At 46.8% G+C, this 22271-nt stretch overlaps 1 protein-coding gene across 4 annotated transcripts in view; it reads left to right on the forward strand.

Moving 5' to 3' along the window:
* The first annotated feature begins 994 nt into the window (after positions 1-994).
* SPATA18 (spermatogenesis associated 18) overlaps positions 995-22271 on the forward strand; it is a 41112-nt gene continuing 19835 nt past the window's right edge. For 3 of the 4 annotated variants that reach the window (XM_008248836.5, XM_089325423.1, XM_008248843.5), the window contains exons 1-4: positions 1128-1261; positions 19742-19847; positions 19967-20082; positions 21868-21977. In XM_008248836.5, coding sequence (XP_008247058.3) covers positions 1175-1261; positions 19742-19847; positions 19967-20082; positions 21868-21977 — 419 coding nt within the window. In that variant the 5' untranslated portion in view covers positions 1128-1174. Of the gene's footprint in view, positions 1262-19741; positions 19848-19966; positions 20083-21867; positions 21978-22271 lie in introns of all 4 variants that reach the window. The other variant, XR_515194.5, reaches the window with a different exon arrangement.

Raw genomic sequence — 22271 nt, forward strand, 5'->3', positions numbered from 1 at the left:
TAAGACAAGAGGTGGTGAAAATTCTGAAAATCCTAGCTGACTAGACAGAGAGCCCGGCTCCAGCGCCACGGCTTTAACGAGCGGGTAAGGATGCTTTCCAATCAGCACACGATTGGACGACGGAGAAATCAAGGCTTGTTCCTGCGGTTAGTGACGGCCGCAGCGGTCGCAGGCACCACATCGCTGTGCGCCCCCAGTCCCAGCTAGAGGATTCAGAACGCCCCTTCCCGGTACTCGGCGGCACCAACGTTATCCAAACCTGAGCGGTAACTGATGGGTGAGAACATGCCGCAGCTAAAATCGATCGTCCTGGGCACCCACCCGGCGGGCCCAGGAACACGGCAGAAGACAGAGGCAGGGGGCGTGGACAATTTAGTAAACCCTAGATGTACAGAGAGGAAAGGAAGGGGCCGCAAAGGTGACTTCCCGACAGTCTAACCGAACGTGTCCGACAGAAGTAACTTGGCTTTTGCAGACACGCGGGGTGGCCTAGAGCCCCCGCCGGGACGTCGGTTCTAAGCCTCTGGCGGCCCCCAGGCCCGCGCCGAGGCCCGTCTCGTCCCCTCAGGCGGTCGCGCCGCCGCCGTCCGGGGTCTCGGCGCCCGGCAGCCCCCAGCCCCATCCCGGTTCCCCGCGGCTCTGGCGCCCTCGCCTTCGGCCAGAAGCAGCAGCAACAGCAGCAGGAGCAGGAGGAGGAGGAGCAGCAGCAGCAGCGGCAGCGACATGGCCCGCCCAGGCCGGGCCGGACCCCCGGGGGCCAGCGGAGGGCGGCCGGGCGCGCCGGGGCTGGGGGCGCGGCGGGGGCGGGGCGCCCGGGCGTTGCTACGACGCGGACGGCGCGCGCCCCTGGCAGCCGGCCCGCCCACGTCAAGGTTTGTTTAATCATCGGCAGGGTATTTATGGCCGGGCCCCGGGGGGCGGCGGCGGGGGAGCCAGGAGACCGCGCCGGGCAGCGGATGAGGCGCGGCGGCTGCGGCCCAGGGCACCTCCCCCCGGCTTCCCGAACCCTGCCCGGTCCGACCCGAGGGGGAGGATGGAAACACCAGCGGCGCTCTGAGCCCCTCCGGAAGACACCCCGCTCCCCGCCATTACCACCCCGCGGACCTGAAGAAGCCACCGCCTCGTCCCCTCCGCGTCTCCATCTCCAGAGCGGGGCCGAGCGGAAAAGCGAGCGATGGCGGAAAACCTGAGGAGGCTGATCTCGAACGAATCTTTACGATTGTTGCAGGGAAAGCTGGAGACCTGGGCGAAAGAGTATAACGTAAGTCGGGCCGGGAGACCGCCGCCGCTCGCCCTTCCTAGGTTCCCTGCAAAAGTTGTAGGGGTGGCGTGCGGCGGCTGCTTTGCAAACACCCGGTGCTTGTGATCGCTAACCAGGACCTCAGCCTCGCGCTAGGGTCGCGGCCCGCAAGGGCGCGTGCCCCCCACGACCGCTTGGCGGCGCTGTGGGGACACGGCCCGCGGAGCGCAGGCCTCCCCTGGAGAAGGAAGCCCGCCTTCCTGGAGCGGTAGCCAAGGACGCTCTCGGCCCTAGCAACGGGGAGGCTGGCTACCTGGGACGGGTCTGGTCGTGCCTGCCTCCCTCCCTCTCATGCCCCACGCCAGAGCAGTCCACACCTCACAACAATTGTTTAACTACACTCCTGCCTCTGCAAGTCTCCCACTCTGGGGACATCCAGGGGTTATCTCAGAATGGATTTTTATAAGCACGCACCCTTGAGATGGTACTCAGGAGTGAGTTAAGTGGTTGTTAACTTTGCAGGTTTCGCTTGTTTGCTGGTCAGCATGGCGATTAAGGCACAATTTCAACACCAAGACGAATTGCAGAAGGGCTGTTGCCGGGGCGTTTGTAAGGAGGCAATGTTCCGTCACCAAACACATAAGCACTCTTCAAGTCTCATTAATCCATACCCCTGAAATCGGCCAAAGTACCAGTAGAAACTGACCTCGGGTCCACTGGCCCTGAGGACGAGGCTCCCACTCCTGCATAGCAAGCAGAGCAGTGAGGCAGACAGACGTGGACTGGACAGTAAGTAGCTCCCAGCCTAGGTTCTAGGTCTGGCTCTGCGTGCAGCTGTAGCTGAATGACCTGGGCAGTTATGTAAGCTGTGTGGTCTCAGAACCTCGTCCGCCTCAAGGGAGAGATTGCACTGGGTGAGGGTGATGTTCCTTCTGAGAGCTGCTGCTTTCTTCTTGGCCTCCCTGTCTGGCATTTGGTGTTTCTTCCTTTTGTTGCCCTTAAAGACCCAGCTCTGGACGGTACTTTTCCAAAAAGAAGAATTCAGGGAGATTAAAATGACCTCTTTATCACAAAGATTGTGCTCCCCTCACCACTTTTTAAAGGACGTGTTTGCTACCTTGTCTCAGGAGGCTGAGAATAACAAATCCTCATATATCTGTTCCTCTTTTTTTAAATTGGCCTGTGGCCTACTTAAATTCTGAATTTTACAAAGAACATTGTTGGTCACTTTGCTTAACACAAAAGACACTAGCACTTGCCTGGAACAAATGAAGTGATTGTTTTAGTGAGAACAGTGCTGAGAAATGCCGTACCTGATCACAGTTTCCTGTCATGGTGGCAGCTCATTCCCCTGTTCTCCTTAAAACTATCTCAGTACAGCCACACCTTCCTCCACTGCACAGGAGCGAGGTAGAGTCCACACTCACAACAGCCAGTGAGTTTCCAAGCTGTTTCCCAGGCTCCAGGATTCTTCTGGAGCTTCCTGTGGTCTGTCACGTGGGGATGCTGACACGCCCTCTGCATTCTCCTCTGCTGCTTTGTCTTTTACAGGACGCGGATGAAGCTCCCATCTCTATGCAGGGCCTGTCCTCCTCTGAGCTTTCACTTCTCTGGTGGCCCATTGGCCATTTTCAATAGGGAGTACTATCGCCAAGCCAACGTCAAACCAGTCTCAGAGTGAATTTCGCTCCAACCACAACTCGCTTTCCCGACTTAATTGTCTTCCTCATGATATACCCTGCATCCCTTTCACCAGCATAATGTTTGTTCCAACCTCAGAATTCGTACAGAAGGTGAAAATCTTCATCGCCTCCACTACTGCCTATGTCTGCCTTTGATCATATTTTGCCTGGATTATTTTTTTTTAATTTACTTATTTATTTGAGAGTCAGAGTTACACAGAGAGAGGAGAGGCAGAGAGAGAGAGAGAGGTCATCTATCCGCTGCTTCACTCCCCAGTTGGCCACAAAGGCTGGAGCTGTACCAATCCAAAGCCAGGAGCCAGGTGCTTCTTCTGGGTCTCCCATGCGGGTGCAGGGGCCCCAACACTTAGGCCATCTTCTACTGCTTTCCCAAGCCACAGCAGAGAGCAGGATTGGAAGTGGAGCAGCCAGGTCTCGAACTGGTGCCCATATGGGATGCCGGCACTTCAGGCCAGAGCTTTAACCCATTGCGCCACACTGCCGGCTCCTGCCTGGATTATTATAAGAGTAATAATGTTACTCAAAGTGAGTCTTCTAAATGTCAAATCATACCACTTAGTCTTTTAATTAAACCCTTCAAACTTTGTATTTCTCTCAGAAGACCAGGATCCTACGAGAGCCTTCAAAACCACACATAGTTGTATCACTTTATCCTCCCTGACCTCATTTTTTGCCCAGTCCACTCCATCAGTGCTGGCCTTCTTGCTCTTCCTGCCAACAGGGCTTTCTATGATGTTAGATGTGTTCTGAATCTGCAGGGTTCAATATGGTGGCTGTTGGGCACTTGAAATGTGGCAAGTGCATACTGAGGACCTGAATTTTTTGTTTCACTTCCGTTTAAATTCAAAGAGCCACATGTAGCTAGTGGCTCCTGTTCAGGACAGCACAGCTCCGGAGCCTGTCAGACATGCTTCTGCTTCAGGGCAGTTTGCCCCTGCCATTCCTCTTTGTGGAAAGCTTTTCACTGGCTGAGCCAAAGTTCTACATGGCTTTCTGAATGCCTTCAAGCCGTTAAGTGAATGTCATCTTCCCAGAGATGTCCACCTGCTCGTCCTGTTTATAACTGCAATCTCCTATCCTCCTTCCTGGGCACTCTCTATCTCCATTCCTTCTTCGATAATAACTATACCTTCTTTTTTAAAAAGTTATGCATTTATCAGTCCGATCAGTGACAACTAACCGAGCACCAAAAAGGAAACCTGTTGAAGTGAAATGGACAGTATGAGAAACAGTGACTTGATCAGCCCTTGTTCTGACTGTCGATGAACAACTTAATACTTTATCCCTTTTAGTATTTTTTTGATCTACTTAATACTATTGATTGAACTCTTTAATTAACACACAATTATTCTTAGGTGTTTAAATTTAACTGAAAAGTGATCCCTGTTAAATATATTTGGATCTGGCTGAAGAGCCCATGAGAGTATTTTAGGCATGGAAAGCCAAGACACTCTGCCAAAAAAAAAAAAAAAAGGACCTAAATGAAAGATCTCTGCAAGTGAGATCCCAGTGGAAAGACCAGGCCATCAAAGAAGGAGGAACTTCCACTTTGACTATGAACTTGTCTAAACAAGATCAGAGTCAGCAAACTCAAAAGGCTTCCATAGCCTTGGCAACTCATGACTAGAGCCTAGGGAGATTATAGATGCCATAGAGTGTCAGTGTCAATTTGTTAAGTCAACAACAGGAGTCACTGTGCACTTACTCCTCATGTAGGATCTCTGTCCTTAATGTGTTGTTCAATGTGAATTAATGCTAGAACTAGTACTCAAACAGTATTTTACACTTTATGTTTCTGTGTGGGTGCAAACTTTTGAAATCTTTACTTAATATATACTAAATTGATCTTCTGTATATAAAGATAATTGAAAATGAATCTTGATGTGAATGGAATGGGAAAGGGAGCAGGAGATGGGAGGGTTGTGGGTGGGAGGGAAGTTATGGGGGGGGAAGCCACTGTAATCCAAATGCTGTACTTTGGAAATTTATATTCATTAAATAAAAGTTAAAAAAAATAAAAGTTGAAAATAAAAAGTTATGCATTTATTTCAAAGAGTTACAGAGAGAGAAGGAGAGACAGAAAGATCTTCCTTCTGTTGGTTCACTCCCCAGATAACCACAATGGTCTGGGCTGAAGCTAAGGTGCCAGAACCTTCATCCAGGTCTCCCATGTCATTGACAGGGGCCCAGATTCCTGGATCATCTTTCTGCTGCTTTTCCCAGGCCATTGGCAGAGAGCTGGATTGGAACTGGAGCAGCTGGGAGTCAAATTGGCGCCCATATGGGATGATGGCATTGCAGGTGGTGATTTTACTCAATATGCCACACTGCCAGCCCAGTACCTATGCCTACCTAGTAATTTATGTTATCATCAGTCTCCCTATCCCCTCTGCTAGAATGGAAACTCGGAGGGCAGAGAGTTCTGCCTTGTGCTACTCACTACTGTAGAACAATACTTGGCACCTGCTAGATGTTCAACAAATACTTAATGATGAATGAATGCTGGACTCTCAGCTTCTTTGACTAATTTCCCTTCTCAAAAATCTCATAACCAGTGTATAATTTAAAATGATGACTAAGTACCCCTAATTGAGCCTTTATTAAAGTTTCATTGAGGAGTGGACACCTGGTGCAGGGGTTAGATACCCTCACCCCATGTTGGAGTGCCTGGTTTGGGTCCCAGCTCCTCTGTTTCTGATTAGGCTTCCTGCTGTGTGTACCCTGGGAGGCAGTGGATGAAGGCTTATGGAGTGATGGCTCAGATGCTTGAGTGCCTGCCACCCACGTGGGAGACCTGGGTTGAGTTCCTGGCTCCGTTCTTTGGTCTGATTGAGCCCTAGCTTGGCGGGCATTTGGGGAGTGAACCAGTAGATGGAGAATCTCTTTCTCTCTTTCTGCTTCTCTGTCCATGTCTCTTTCCCTGCCTCTGTTCCTTTCAGATAAAATGAAAATGAATAAATTTGTAAAACTAATTTAAAAATTGTACTAGGACTTGAAGCCAGTTTCCAAGTTGGGGCATAAGTGAAAGGATGGAAAGTGTTTTTAGCAATTAGTCTTTGTGTAGCTCAAGAGAGAGGATGAGGAAATATCTATATATTTCTTACCATACAATTTAAGTCACATCCCAACTTCTGAATCTTGTGAATCTTGTTATCCTTAGTTGTTTTTTTTTTTTTTTTTTTTTTTTGACAGGCAGAGTGGACAGTGAGAGAGAGAGAGACAGAGAGAAAGGTCTTCCTTTGCCGTTGGTTCACCCCCTAATGGCCGCCGTGGCCGGCACGCTGCAGCCGGCGCACCACGCTGATCCGAAGGCAGGAGCCAGGGGCTTTTCCTGGTCTCCCATGCGGGTGCAGGGCCCAAGCACTTGGGCCATCCTCCACTGCACTCCCGAGCCACAGCAGAGAGCTGCCCTGGAGGAGGGGCAACTGGGACAGAATCGGGTGCCACAACCGGGACTAGAACCCGGTGTGCCGGTGCCACTAGGCAGAGGATTAGTCTAGTGAGCCGCAGCGCCGGCCAGTTTTTGAGTTCTGGTCAGTTGCTAAGCACTTTGTTGTAATATTGCAGATTTGTTTTTTTGTTGTTGTTTGTATATTTTAGTTTCGGAGACTTGAAACCATAGATGAAGAATAAGAATATTCATTACAGCAAACATTTGTTAAAATGTTGGCTGTAGAAAACCATGTTTGTTTATTAAACCTATGTTTACTGTGGAGGGGTGATTTTGCTGTGATCAGCTTGGTTTAGTCCTAATTTACTGAGCAAAATAAAAAGCTATATAATACCCTTTTAGAATTAAGAATGTGAGTACAATCACCCCACTGGGGAAAAAGTTACTTGCAAGGAAAATAGTACTTAGATTAATTCTAAAACATAATAAACTTTTTTTTCTTCCTATTAGCTGTTATTTGGATTGACAATTAGACCTTACTGAGTTTTTCTTCCACATCTCCCTCCAGTTATTTGCTTCTTATCTGTTCCCATCACCCCTGCCTTAATTCTGCCATCACGTCCATCTCATAACCTTTTAGCTCTGCTGTAGGATCTGCTTCATTATAGTCTAGGCAGTAGTCCTGTACCAGCCAGGATTTTGTATTCAACAGTTTTATTTACCCATGCCGAAAACTTTACATGGAAAATTCCAGAAATAAAATTCATACATTTTAAATTGTACAGTGTTCTGATGTGCATGATTAAATCTTGTGCTGTCCCACTTCTTGCCACCCGGTATGTGACTGGTCCCTTTGTCCAGTGTATCCACGCCAGATACACTGCCTGCTTGGTAGTCACGGAGGAGCCATCTTGTTTACCACACTAACTGTCACATTGTTGCATGCTTTTGTTCCGATGACCCTTAATTTACTTAATCATGGCCCCAGAGAGTAGTGAGGCTAGCAATTCAGCTATGCCTAAGAGAAGCTGTAAAGTCCTTCCTTTAAGTGAAAAACTGGAAGTTCTCAGTTTAGTAAGGAAAGAGACAAGATGCACTGAGATTGCTAAGATCTATGGTGGGAATGAATCTTCCGTCTGAAATTGTGAAGAAGGAAAACATGAATGAGTGGTCGTTTTACAGTCAAATCTCAAACTGAAGAAGTTATGGCCACAGTGCAAGATAAGTGCTTTGCAAAGATGGAAAAGGCATTAAATTATAGCGTTTGTTACTATCTTCAATTTCAGATATCAACTGTGGGGTTTTGGAATATATCTTCATATATACATATATTCACCAGAGACAGTAAATTCTTTAAAATAGAATTACCTCCCCCAAAGCCTTTTTCTGTTGTTGTTTAGTTTTTGACCCATATATATTTGAGAGGTAGTGAGAGAACACTTTTTTCTGCTGGTTCACTTTCCAAATGCTGGCAATAGCCAGGGCTGGGCAGCAGCTGGAGCCTGGAGCCAGAGTACAATTCAGGGTTCTCGGCCGGCGCCGCGGCTCAATAGGCTAATCCTCCACCTAGCAGTGCCGGCACACCAGGTTCTAGTCCCGGTCGGGGCGCCGGATTCTGTCCCGGTTGCCCCTCTTCCAGGCCAGCTCTCTGCTATGGCCCGGGAGTGCAGTGGAGGATGGCCCAAGTGCTTGGGCCCTGCACCCGCATGGGAGACCAGGAGAAGCACCTGGCTCCTGCCTTCGGATCAGCGCGGTGCGCTGGCCGCAGTGCACTGGCCGCGGCGGCCATTGGAGGGTGAACCAACGGCAAAAGGAAGACCTTTCTCTCTGTCTCTCTCTCTCACTGTCCACTCTGCCTGTCAAAAAAAAAAAAAAAAATTCAGGGTTGCACACGGGTGGCAGGGACTCTGTCTCCCAGGGTACACATTAGGCTGCAGTGAGGAATCCAACCCAGGCACTGCAGTGTGGAGAGCAGGCATCTCAGAACCCGTAGGCTAAATGCCCACCTTTGGTGGTTGGCTTCTAATCTTAACAACAGCTGACAGCCTTCTAGGTCCAGGGAAGAACTACCTTTTGCCGGATTAATTTTAAAAATTCCAAATTCCATTGAGGAATATTTTATGAGTCCCCTTCCCGCCCCCAAGAACAAATATTAGAAACAACAAACATTGCCAGCTCATTTAAGTGGTGCAGAATCCGTGCGAGCTCAGTTCCTGAGCTTCTGCTTGGGGGGCTAAGCACTATTCATAATTTGCACAGTGTACATTATTCAGTAATTTTCAACAAATATATTTTCTTTGCCTCTGATGTGTCTGTGCTAAGTGCTGGGAATAGGAAAGTGAGCTGCATGTTAATGGTGAACTTTCAGCTGGTGAAGAGGAAGAAGGGTGGGGCAAGCAGCGTGTGCAGTTTAGGGGGCTGTGAATAGTCCAGGGCAGGCAGTGGCGTGAGATGACGCTGAATAGGTAAGGTGGTTGGGCCCAGGTTGGGAAGCGCCTTGAGTGGTGTGTTAAGGAGTTTGGACTTTATCCTGCGGGCAGTGGGGAGAAACTGCAGAAAGCAGACCAGTTTGACTTCAGTTCTAGAAAGATTCCCCATAATTGTCCTATGATTAATGGGGATATTGAAAACCCTAGGGACAATAGGCGAACTAAGTGACACTTAAGGAAAGAAATTGTATAAATCAACGTCTCTTAAACTAGCTGGTACATTTAGTGAACAAGAGCAAAGACTCTGAGAATGGTCGCTAAGATTCATATCAGTGTAGACTGTCCCAAATGCCCCAATTTATTGTACAGCATCCATATGATTTCCTTGATCAACTGTGCAAAAGGCTCAAGTAACCTATGCAGAAATGAATTCTGGTTCCCTAAGTGATCCATAGAGATGTTAATGTGAGAAGAGAAATTAACCTTACAGTGTTAACAGTACCTGGAGGGGGTCAGCATTGAGTTGAATCCCTCCTCCATTTGAGATGCATTTGTTTCTCCCAGGGTCCTGTAGAACGGCAAGTTAACTTGGGTGACGTGCTCTGAGATTTGTTTTAAAAATCCATGTATTGGCCTGCACCACGGCTCACTTGGCTAATCCTCTGCCTGCGGCGCCAGCACCCCGGGTTCTAGTCCCGGTTGGGGCACTGGATTCTGTCCCGGTTGCTCCTCTTCCAGTCCAGCTCTCTGCTGTGGCCCAGGAAGGCAGTGGAGGATGGCCCAAGTGCTTGGGCCCTGCACTCGCATGGGAGACCAGGAGGAAGCACCTGACACCTGGCTTCGGATCGGTGCAGCGCGCTGGCTATAGCGGCCATTTGGGGAGGTGAACCAACAGAAAAGGAAGACCTTTCTCTCTGTCTCTCTCTCTCTCACTGACTAACTCTGCCTGTGCAAAAAAAAAAAAAAAAAAAAAATTCCATGTATTCTGTATGATTATATTAGTAAGGGGTGGAAACTTACTATGCCCTTGGTTACCCCATCCCCTAGATAGAAGAAGATTACATTTCATGAAGTAAATAATAGACACCAGTACATTATAACCCAGAATCTTTTGATTATTTAATCTGTGAGTAAGGATGGGAAGTTAGTAATGCAAGACATCCTCATACAGAACTCTTCTTCTGTTCTGTTACTGAAACCTGTGCTAAGCAGTAAAACTGCATGAAATATCTTTGCATAGAAAGGAGATCTTAAAGAGGTATCCCTCTTCCTTGTTTTAGAATAGCCTTTGTGGTTGAAATAGAAGCCACCTCTTTGCCAAAACATGCCTGGTTCCTAATACAAAAGGTTGTTATGGCTGCTGTGTTGCTATGGAGTGTTCAAACAGACTCCATGCCTGTCTTGGCCCCTCCTCCTTAGTCAAAATACTTTTATATTTTTGAGGATTCAATCCAATTAGTAAAACTACAGAGAACATTTTTTCTTCCCCTTAGGACTTTTATCTCTGTACTAGCCAGACCAAGATGGAATAATGAATAAATCCCCAAACCTCAGTGTCTCAGTGGAACATTATTTTTCTCATTCATGCAAAGTCTGGTAGCAGTGCTCCTCCTTGGTGTCAGTTGCCCTTTGTCTTTGGAGCTGCCATGTTATCACGGACTTGAAGTTTTGCAGGGAAGAGTGAGGCAAGAACTTGCACTGCCCTTAAATTAGACACAGCGCTCACTCCCACCATCATCATTGGCCAGAATTAGTTATGTGGCTCCAATTGTAAGGGAGCCTGAGAGATGTGGGCAAGTGGATGGCACATTTAATTGGTGTTATTCTTTTTGCCACAGTTTTATTGATGAATTTGTGGCTACAAAGTATTCAAGGCAGAATATGTTTACTAGAAAGGTCATTAACTTCTGAATTTGTCTTTTCTTATTTTCAAAGGAGATACATGATGAAAGAAGTACAGCAGGAATATTAATTATCGGTTAAGACATTATAAATGCTAATGGAGGCCGGCGCCGTGGCTCACTAGGCTAATCCTCCGCCTAGCGGCGCCGGCACACCGGGTTCTAGTCCCGGTCGGGGCTCCGGATTCTGTCCCGGTTGCCCCTCTTCCAGGCTAGCCCTCTGCTGTGGCCCGGGAGTGCAGTGGAGGATGGCCCAGGTGCTTGGGCCCTGCACCCCATGGGAGACCAGGAAAAGCACCTGGCTCCTGGCTCCTGCCATCGGATCAGCGCGGTGCGCTGGCCGCAGCGCGCCGGCCGCGGCGGCCATTGGAGGGTGAACCAACGGCAAAAAGGAAGACCTTTCTCTCTGTCTCTCTCTCTCTCACTGTCCACTCTGCCTGTCAAAAAAAAAAAAAAAAAAAAAAATGCTAATGGAGAAGCCAAAATAGAAACTTTGCCAAACTGCTGCGGATGTCCATAGCCTTTCTCTTATACCTAAAATTTGGCATTTTGATTTGAAATCTTCCTTGTTGAGGTAGTGTTGTTAGGGTAAAGTCAGCCATAGTGCAGAAGAGAGGGCCACTTTTAGGGATAGAGCTGCTCAAAAGGTTGTCTGTGTATGGGACTGCTTCCCCCTTAGAGGAACAATCATAGCCTGTTAAAACCAGCATTTGAAGAACTCTTGAAAGCTTTCAAAGTACCCTTCATACATTATTGCCTTTAAGCTTTATAAAAACTTGTGAAATAAGGTTTTATTTTCTATATTTTACAGATGAGAAAACCAACTCTCAGGAGGGCAGCTCACTTGCCCAAGATCTCATTTGGCTACAGAGAGTATCACTAAAATTGAAGCTAGGTCTTTTGCAGGACAAATCTGTGATCTCCTACAGAGGAAGGACAGGTGTGAGGAAATCCCATTTGCTTCCAGCATCCATTTCCTGTCGTGTTCCTCCACCTTCCCCACCCAGCATTATACATACAGATCCCCAACAGTGGGAGGAAAAAACAGGGTAGAAATTAGGACCTTTGTTTTCCATATATGAATTTGCACAGGGGAGGGGGCAGTTATAAAAGGCTACAGAGCCCCTCTGTTTAGTGTCCTGATACTCACTGGCTGATTCATCTCTTTTCCTTTCTCATCCATGAATCCTCTAGTGGGCTGAATAACAATACTATTCCTTTTCTATGTAACATAATTGTTTTCTGAAGGTTAGGTGAGCCACTCATTATTGTAGTGGCATTTATATTTTCAAGGAATATTGTAACAAATCCTTTTTCCTGTTAATCCTTCATTGTACAGTAATATACAGGGGGGCTGCAAAAAGTTTGTAAAAATGGGATTAAAAGATAAGAGTAAAAATATGAACCTTATTTCTCAACATAAGTTCCATCAAGCTCAGGATATTTTTGTAAACAATGTCACCAGTCATTCCGTCCATCCCCAAAGAATCAAAGGCCCTCCTAGGAATCTAGCCATGTCAGTGTGGTCTTTTTTTATATTATTAGCTGAAGAAATCTGAAAGCCCTTCAGGTATTTTTTAAGATCAGGAAGCAAATGAAGTCAGAAGGAACCAAATCGGGACTGTGAAAGGCTATCTGATGGTTTCCCATCAAAACTCTCACACTTTGTTTGAGCGGAAGCTTTGTGGTGGAGGAGGAGGACTCTCCAGTGAAGCTTTTCTGGGTGTTTTCCTGCTGGGACTTTGGCTGACTTTCTCAGAACACTCTCCTAATAAGCCAATGGTATCATTCCTTGTTCCTCCATAAAATCAATAAGCACAAATGTCTTGCGCTTCCCAAAAAACTGTGACCATGACTTTTGCTCTTGACCAGTCTGCCTTTGCTTTGACTGAACCACTTCCACCTCTTGGTTGCTTTTGCTTTGTTGTGCTTTGTCTTCAGGGTCATCCTGGTTGAGCCATTTCCATCTCCCGTTACAATTCTTTCAAGAAATGCTTCAGAATCTTAATCTCATTGTTTTAAAATGCCCACTGAAAGTTCTGTTCTTGTCTGCATCTGTTTTGGGTGCAACAGTTGCCACCCACCGAGCAGAAAGCTTTCTCTAGTTTAATTTTTCAATCAGAATTGTGTAAGTTCAATCAGCTGAGTTATTTAGCTAGTATTTCTGCTGTTAACCATCAGTCTTCGTCAATGAGGGCATGACGAAGATTAGTGTTTTTCTCATGGACTGATGTGGATGGTCTGTCAATGTGGACTTCATCTTCAACATCCATCTTCTCTCTCCCTAAAATAAGGTATCCGTTTGCAAACTGCTGATTTCTTTGCAGTGTCGTCCCCATAAGCTTTTCACAAAATATAAATGACTTCACCATCCTTCAAACCAAAGCTTCACAATCCATTTGGTGTTTATTTTTGTTTCAGTTTTCACAGCATTCATATTGCACTGATAGGAGTTCTTTTCAAACTAATCTCTTATCCTTAGTGCCTCAAACTAGGTTCTGTTCAGATATGCTATAACAAGCTACTGTGAATTTAGCTTGGCACAAAACATTTTGAAACTCAGGCGTAGTGTTTCCTAGTATCCATTTCCATGGACTTTTAAAAAAAGATTTATTTTATTTTATTTGAAAGGCAGAGTTACACAGAGAGAGGAGAGGCAGAGAGAGAGAGAGAGAGAGAGAAGTCTTTCATCTGCTGGTTCACTCCCCAGTTGGCTGCAATAGCTGGAGCTGTGCCGTTCCAAAGCCAGGAGCCAGGAGCTACTTCCCATCTCCCATGTGGGTGCAGGGGCCCAAGCACTTGGGCCATCTTCTTCTGGCTTTCCCAGGCCATAGCAGAGAGCTGGATTGGAAGAAAAGCAGCCGGAACTCGAACTGGCACCCATATGGAATGCCTGCACAGCAGGTGGCAACTTCACCCGCTACACCACAGCGCTGGCCCCTCCATGAACTTTTTGAAGACCCTTTCTGTGTGAAGCATATTTTGTCTGTGAGATTGAAGTTTCTTCAAGTGAAAATAATTTTATATCTTACTGAAGTTGATGAGTTTAAATAAATTTTCAAGCTAAAGTTTGAAAGTTGATTAAAAGTGTATGTTGACAAATTTTATTAATGTAGTCATAAATGTATTAATCATGTTTTCCCTCTGATTTTTCATGGAGATGACTCAAGGTTAGGAATAAAAGAATATTGGCCAGTGCTGTGGCTCAATAGGCTAATCCTCCGCCTGCGGCACCGGCACCCCCGGGGTTCTAGTCCCAGTTGGGGTGCCGGATTCTGTCCCGGTTGCCCCCTTCCAGGCCAGCTCTCTGCTGTGGCCCGGGAGTGCAGTGGAGGATGGCCCAAGACCTTGGGCCCTGCACCCACATGGGAGACCAGGAGAGGCACCTGGCTCCTGCCTTCGGATCAGCGCGGTGTGCCAGCTGTAGCTGCCATTGGAGGGTGAACCAACAGTAAAGGAAGACCTTTGTCTCTCTCTCTCTCACTGTCCACTCTCCCTGTCAAAAAAAAAAAAAAAAGATAAGAAAAGAATAGGTATGAGAACCAGTGGTAGAGAGTCTGATGATGAGACTTGTGAGAGGAAATAGCTTACTGTGGATGAGGTTGAGGCTGCCCAGGAGTGAGGGCAATGAGGGTCCTTTAGGATGGGGGCTACACATATGCAAAGGAAGAGCTAGATCATGGCTGGCGTGGAGACAGCGAGAAGGGAAGTCAGGCTGGGTGAGTTAGAGAGAGGCATATTATAGAGGACTGGAAATTAGATGAGGTTTAGGCTTGATGGGACAGGCTTATTTGCTTAAGCAAGAGAATCACTACATTGAGAGCATGGGAACAAATGTCATGTTGTTCTCCCTCCCCAAACTGTGAAAGAGTAATCTGTCCTCATTGCCTCTTCAACTCCTATTTGCTCCTCCATCCCAGTACAATTTGGAGAAACTTCAAATCTCCCCCCTCCATATTCTGCTATAACTGATCCTACAATGGGCACTAGAGGCCACCTTGTGGGTCACCCATATCCAATTCCTTTTTAGTCCTTATCTCCTTGATTTCTCTGCAGCAATGGACACATCACACTTTATGCCTTCAGTTATTTCTGATACTGGTGGCTCCCAGATCTGTCTGCAGCTTAGATCTTACTCCAGAGCTTCTGACCTGGATAGCATTGGACAGCTCCATGTGGATGCTTCTGAGGGCCTGCAAATGCAAAGCAAACCAAGCAGAGACTTTACTCTTGCTGGTCCTCCTCTTGTGGCCTCAGGTTGGGTATTGGCACCGCACTCCCCTCTGTGGGTATCTCAGAAAATCGAGACCTTCCCTCTTCATCATGCCTCACAAATGGGCTCATTAAGCCCCGAAGATTCTACGTATCCATTCTCTCTCAGTAGCACCTACTTTCCCCTTTCTGTTATTGCTGCTCTTATTCAAGCACCCCTTGTTTCTTACAAAATTGGGAAAGCCAGCTTCTAGGAAGTGTTTGGACAGATCTCAAGAAGACTTTGTTGCAAAAAGACCTGTTGTAGCAGGAGAAAAACTCATGGGCACAGTAGCTTCATGCGATCCAGAGAATTCTGTGTCTAACAAATCCTCAGTATTTCTTCCATCTGGACTACAAAGGGAGACTATATCTGCTGTACAGGGGTTAGCAACTTTAAAGGAACACATTTTCTTTATGTTAATATTGCTGGTGATTATATTCTTGAATATTTTACTCCTTTTTATTATTACCATTTTCCAATCTGCATGAAGCCACTGAATATGTTTGAAGTTTACTTGTATAAGTTCCACACCTGTAACTTGGCACATAACTTGATTTTCTCTCCTTCATTTATACCCATCTCCAAGCCAACACTGATACGTTGTTTGAAGGATCAGTTCTGTGGCTTGTTTCCCCCATACAGGTGATTCTCACATAGCACAAGGGTAGTATTTTTAAAACTTAGCCACAGCAGTCAACGCATTTCACTTCACAATGTAGCACAAATAGCCCTCATAGGTATAGATAAAAGTTACATTAGTATCTCTTATCTTCACTCTCTGTGATTCAGTTTTCTGTTTTATTTTATTTTTTTTTTATTTTTTTTGACAGGCAGAGTGGACAGTGAGAGAGAGAGACAGAGAGAAAGGTCTTCCTTTTGCCATTGGTTCACCCTCCAATGGCCGCCGCGGCCGGCGTGCTGCGGCCGGCGCACCACGCTGATCCGATGGCAGGAGCCAGGTGCTTCTCCTGGTCTCCCATGGGGTGCAGGGCCCAAGCACTGCACTCCCTGGCCACAGCAGAGAGCTGTCCTGGAAGAGGGGCAACCGGGACAGAATCTGGTGCCCTGACTGGGACTAGAACCCGGTGTGCCGGCACCACAAGGCGGAGGATTAACCTAGTGAGCCGCAGCGCTGGCTTTCTGTTTTATTTTTATTATGATTTGTTGTTCCAGACTCCATGAATTGATGTGACTTCCCCCCAGTGCTGTGGTTATCGCTCTTGATCACCCAAAAGAATCACCTCGAATGGTTTTAGCATTTCCAGCACTCATGCCCACAGTATGGTAGTGAAACCAGAGATTCTAGGTCTGGGGCTCTCAAAGCAGCCCTGGGGAAGGCTTTCCTGAGCCTTCCTGGCCTTCTACCCTTTCCTCCTCTGAGCCTTACCCCTGAAATCTGGGTCTACTTTTATAATAGCAAGTAGCACCTTGTTTTGCTTTTGTTTACCTATTTACCTTAGAGTAGAAATTCCTGGAAGGCAAGAAACTATCTCTCAGCATCTAGCGTGCAGTAGGCCTCTCCATAAAGATTGGATAAATGCAGGAATGAAGCAGAGTATCAATCATGCCTCCTGCTTCTAGAAGCCGGCTCTTTCTTTGTTTTCCCTGTTCTTCATCTTTCTTCCTAGTTGTCATCCTACTTCTTATTGCTTTTGTTCGATTTTCATTCCCCAAGCTACTTCTCACACAGCAAGATTGCACTTTGCTTTACCCTCAGCCCTCTCCCACTCTCCACTCTCCCTAGTGATCTCCTTGCTGCGTGTGGCTTCCACTCCAGGGAAGGCTGCCTAGCCACTCCTTCAACTCCCACGTCTCTTTGGAATTCCAGACTCATTCTGTAAGGCATCCTGGTAGAGAGCTAGACTCCAGCACTGGAATCTGCAGGTATGCGTTTAGAGCCTGACTGTTTCTTGTAACTGCTTAACTTTATTTTTCCTCATTGTTGAATTCTGGAAGATGTTGGCTTCCAATTTGCTGGGTGGTTTTGAGGATTAAACAAAATAGTGTACATCAAGCTCATGGCATGCTGCCTGGCTGCACAGAGAAAGGTGCCCAATAACTTTTAGCTCTTAAATGGTCTACCATTTAAGGTCCTGTAGATTCCTTAATTGCCCAAACTGTGGGACACTGGCTTGACTCAGCTGTGGCTTGGGGTTGGGAAGGACCTTTAAGGGACCATTGGTATTTCTCAGCTGGATAATTACAGCTCCCAACCTCCTTTCCAGACTGTCTCTGTAACCCAAACTTTATCTGGTCTGCTCCCACCAGAGAGAAATTTTTGTAAATGCCAAACAAATCTGACCATGTCACACTCTCCTGCCTTACTGGCCTGGTTAGGTCTTTTGATGGCAAGATAACACCCCCAGCCTTTTTTTTTTTTTTTTTTTTTTTTTTTGATAGGCAGAGTGGACAGTGAGAGAGAGAGACAGAGAGAAAGGTCTTCCTTTGCCGTTGGTTCACCCTCCAATGGCTGCCGCGGCTGGCGCACCGCACTGATCCTATGGCAGGAGCCAGGTACTTATCCTGGTCTCCCATGGGGTGCAGGGCTCAAGGACTTGGGCCATCCTCCACTGTACTCCCGGGCCACAGCAGAGAGCTGGACTGGAAGAGGAGCAACTGGGACAGAATCCGGCGCCCTGACCAGGACTAGAACCCGGTGTGCCGGCGCCGCAAGGCGGAGGATTAACCTAGTGAACCGCGGTGCCGGCATACCCCCAGCCTTAATATGGTAGGCCACATCTTTCACATTTGCTCTCTGCACCCTGTACCCCTTTACCCTACTAGGATTGCTCCTTGCCCTTGGTACCTGCTGTTCCTCCTCTTGCAGTGTCCTTCCCTCTTAATTGAACTTCTATTGCTTCTTCTTCAGCTCTCTATCCATATTGGACACTTAATAAGCCTCAGGATAGTTATCATGGCCCATGCACTTCTTGTTCTTCATCCCATGTCTCCAGAAGGTGGTCTCATTGACAGCTGCCAGCATTTGTCTCTTTAAATCTAGCTTTATTATAAAAGCTACCTGTCCAGGGCTTATATGTAATAGGAACTCAATGATTCATGGATGAATGCATCTGGAGATTCTATTGAGCAGATAGTAATAATACTACAATGGTTCCTCTTCCTCCTCTTCCTCCTCTTCCTCTTCTTCTTCTTCTTCCTCCTCTTCCTCTTCCTCCTCTTCCTCTTCCTCTCCTTCTCCTTCTCCTTCTCCTTCTCCTTCTCCTTCTCCTTCTCCTTCTCCTTCTCCTTCTCCTTCTCCTTCTCCTTCTCCTTCTCCTTCTCCTTCTCCTTCTCCTTCTCCTTCTCCTTCTCCTTCTCCTTCTCCTTCTCCTTCTCCTTCTTCTTCTTCTTCTTCTTCTTCTTCTTCTTCTTCTTCTTCTTCTTCTTCCAGGCAGAGTAGACAGTGAGAGAGAGAGAGACAGAGAGAAAGGTCTTCCTTTGCCGTTGGTTCACCCTCCAATGGCCACTGCGGCCAGCACACCCCGCCGATCCGAAGCCAGGAGCCAGGTGCTTCTCCTGGTCTCCCATGGGGTGCAGGGCCCAAGGACTTGGGCCATCCTCCACTGTACTCCCGGGCCACAGCAGAGAGCTGGCCTGGAAGAGGGGCAACCGGGACAGAATCCGGCACCCCAACTGGGACTAGAACCCTGGGGGTGCTGGTGCCGCAGGCGGAGGATTAGCCTAGTGAGCCGCAGCGCCGGCCCAATAGTACTTCTAATTACTGTGAGCCTTCTGTATGCTTTGCCTGCATTTAAGTTTGCTCATGAGATCAACCACCTCCTAAATATGAGGGGACAGAGTCTCATATTTAAATGCATTTTCCACAGTCATGCGTTAGTAAGTGGACATCCAAATTTGGACCAAGATCTTCATTATTCATATGTCCTTGGCTCCTTTCAGTACCACATATTGCCTCATTGCTACTCATTGTTGAATACTCTTCTGCCTCTGAGTTGTTGGATGCGCATTCTTTTATTTTATTCTCCTAACACTCTGCAAAGCAATATCATTCCCATAAAGGACTTAGAGAGGTTAAGTGGCTTTTGCAAGATGACGCATAACTGTGGGAAGTGGAGGGGCTGAGATACTTACATGTGCTTGACTCCCAGGCTTATTCTCTGTCCATTTAGACCATGACATGCTCTAGCCAAAAGAAAAAGGACTTATAGTAGGTGATCGAAGTTCATTATAATAAGTACAGGTGTATGATGGCCAGAGCAAGGAACTACTGGTTCAGTGAAGAAGGAATGGCTGTAGCTGTTCAGGCTTTAAGTTCCAAATGTTTGGATTGCATCAGCAGTATGTTTTTTACATCAACATAATAAATTCATTAATTATGTCAACTGTATGTTATTAAGTCAACAATAAATTCATAAATTTCATTTATCAAACATTATCTGACTTTCCCAGACAGTGGACTCTTGAGTAGACTTTGTGCTCACTCATGTGGGAGGAACTATTATTTCACTGCAAGGTCACTGTCTACTCTCGTGTCTATCTCATAAGGCTGCACATGCCATATTTTTGTCAATATTTTCCATTATATCCTCAACTTAGTAATCTTCCGTTAAGAAAGAGTGTCCCGGGGTTGGTGTTGTGGTGCAATGGACTAAGCCACTGCCTGGGACCCTCACTGCTGGGAGAGGGGCTCAGCTGTGTGTTCAGGAGCGAAGGGGGGTAGGTGTTGGGTGAGCACACAGTAGTGTCTTCACTTGGAGCTGGCCTGAAGCAGACATCCCCTGGGTCAAGTGAGGCCACTGTCTACCTTCAGCTGGTTCCAGAGTGAAGGGATGTACTGATAGTTTCTGCTTTGGCTTTACAGAACAACTCATGTGATCAGAATCTAAATTTCTGCCTTGAACTCATTGAACAAGTGGCCAAAGTACAGGGACAACTCTTTGGGATCCTCACAACAGCAGCCCAGGAAGGTGAGAGTGGCCCGGGGCTTTCCATGCAGCTCTCCCCTCCTTTTCCCTTTGTGCTTTTTTTGTGTTCTCTGAGTTGGTGAGCTATTTCTCTGGCTGACTTACTTTATCTCTTGCTTTAGGAGGACGCAATGATGGTGTGGAAACAATCAAGTCACGCCTTCTGCCTTGGCTGGAGGCTTCCTTTACTGCTGCTTCCCTGGGGAAGCCTGTTGACAGCAGGGTGCCCTCTCTACAGGTAGGGGCACCTACAGGGTAACTCCTAACTTCCTGAAACAGTGAAATAGAACTCATTGAAACTTCCTGGATGAGAAGAAAACTTAGTTTCTGTGGACTGACAAAGAGGGTCATGAGTTGTGCTGGACATTGATGGTTTCCATAGGAGATAGTTTTCAAACAGTTGGAGACCAATCTAGAAAGAAAACCCAAACCTTGCTGAAAGGCATCAGCCTCATTATGAACAAAAACATCAGTAACTTTACTTTGAAGTGTTTATACGCATATGTATAAATTCCTTTCGAAAGGGGAGGCAGTTAGGGCAGCCTTTTCTAGGCATGTCTCAATTTCCCTGTTTGCTGGATGGAAAGAATGATTTTGCTGACCTAATAGGATCATTGTGAGAATTAAATGTGATAAGTCTGAGAAACAATTTGCATAGGCCCAGCACATGGTAAGTACTCCACAGGAATCAGTTGTCATGAAGCAATGCTTTCCTCCAAGGATTTTTGGAGGCTTCTCAGATTTTTCACCCCTGTGGGTATTATTCTGGGATTTAAGATGATGTTTCCAAGTCTTTTTTTAATCCTAAAAATTGACTTATAATTTATTCCAGGATATTTGTAAGTTTGTGGAAAATGAAATTAAAAGATACCTTTATTTTGATGTAAAAAATTTGAAATCCGTGCATAACTTTTTTCATAATATGCATTTTCATGAGCTTTGTGATGACTCCTCTTATGTACGGATTTCAGTATGTTTCTAAAAATTTACTTGAAAACTAAGGAGAGAGAAAAAGAGAGAGAGAGAGAGCACTCTTTTTTTTTTTTTTTGACAGGAAGAGTGGACAGTGAGAGAGAGAGACAGAGAGAAAGGTCTTCCTTTTGCCGTTGGTTCACCCTCCAATGGCCGCTGCAGCTGGCGTGCTGTGGCCGGCGCACCGCGCTGATCCGATGGCAGGAGCCAGGAGCCAGGTGCTTCTCCTGGTCTCCCATGGGGTGCAGGGCCCAAGTACTTGGGCCATCCTCCACTGCACTCCCTGGCCACAGCAGAGAGCTGGCCTGGAAGAGGGGCAACCGGGACAGAATCCGGAGCCCCGACCGGGACTAGAACCCAGTGTGCCGGTGCCGCTAGGCGGAGGATTAGCCTAGTGAGCCGCGGCGCCGGCCTAAGAGAGAGCACTCTTGTTTGTCGATTCATTCCACAAATGCTCACAATGGCCAGGACTGGGCCAGGTTGAAGTTTGGAGTCTGGAACTCAATCCAGGTCTCCTTTACGAATGGCAGTAACCCAATTACTGAGCCATCACTATTGCCTCCCGGGGTGTACATTAGCCAGAAACTGGACTCAGGAGTGGAGCTGGTGTGAGACCCAGGCACACCAATGAGAGATGCGGATGTCTTAACTGGCATCTGAACTACTAGGCTAAATGCATGCCCATGTAAACTTAGCCTGTGCCCATTGCCCATGAACATTTTGAAGTACCCTCATAGAGAGTGAAACTCAGAGGTTGGTAGATTTTGACAACTGCATGTACTCATGTAATTAACACCTCCACTGAGATATAAAATATTCCTGTCACTTGGAGCGTTCTTCGTGTCCCCCCCCCCCCCCCCCCCCCCCGGCGCGCCGAGACACCGCTGTTCTGATTTGTGTCACTGTAGATGAACGTTGCCTGCCCTGGAACTTCTTGTAATTGGGACCATGTATTATGTGCTCCTTTGTGCCTGCCTTTTGCTCAGCATGATTTGGAAATCAGCCCGTGTCATTTCATGAACTCAGACTGTGTTCTAATTTGTGTTCCCAGGACACATTTGATAGGGAGAGACATAAGGAGTCTGATCCTCGGGATCGAGATGTACAACTGGACTATGAACTGAACACAACTCGTATTCAACTCAACCAGGTTCAAGACGAGTAAGAGGAATGCAAGTTATCTTTTCCAAAAACAGTTGTTCTCAGTTTCAAATATGGGCATTAGGAAATTAGTAATATGATGTGTGTGTGTGTGTGTGTGTGTGTGTGTGCAGTGTGAGTCAGTGTCTTTGAGTTGGGCACAAGATTATCTATACAATGTTATGATCCCTGGTCTCTCAGCTCAGTTCGTAGAGCTCATTTTCCATAGTCGCATCATTGGTGCATATTTATAAACAAGTAAATACAGTTTAGATGCAAATCTATCTTTTGGGAGAAAGTTTTTTTTTTCTTTAA

Source organism: Oryctolagus cuniculus, chromosome 2 (assembly GCF_051225735.1).
Source record: "Oryctolagus cuniculus isolate XC-2025 breed Fujian yellow rabbit chromosome 2, ASM5122573v1, whole genome shotgun sequence".
Classification (NCBI taxonomy): domain Eukaryota; kingdom Metazoa; phylum Chordata; class Mammalia; order Lagomorpha; family Leporidae; genus Oryctolagus; species Oryctolagus cuniculus.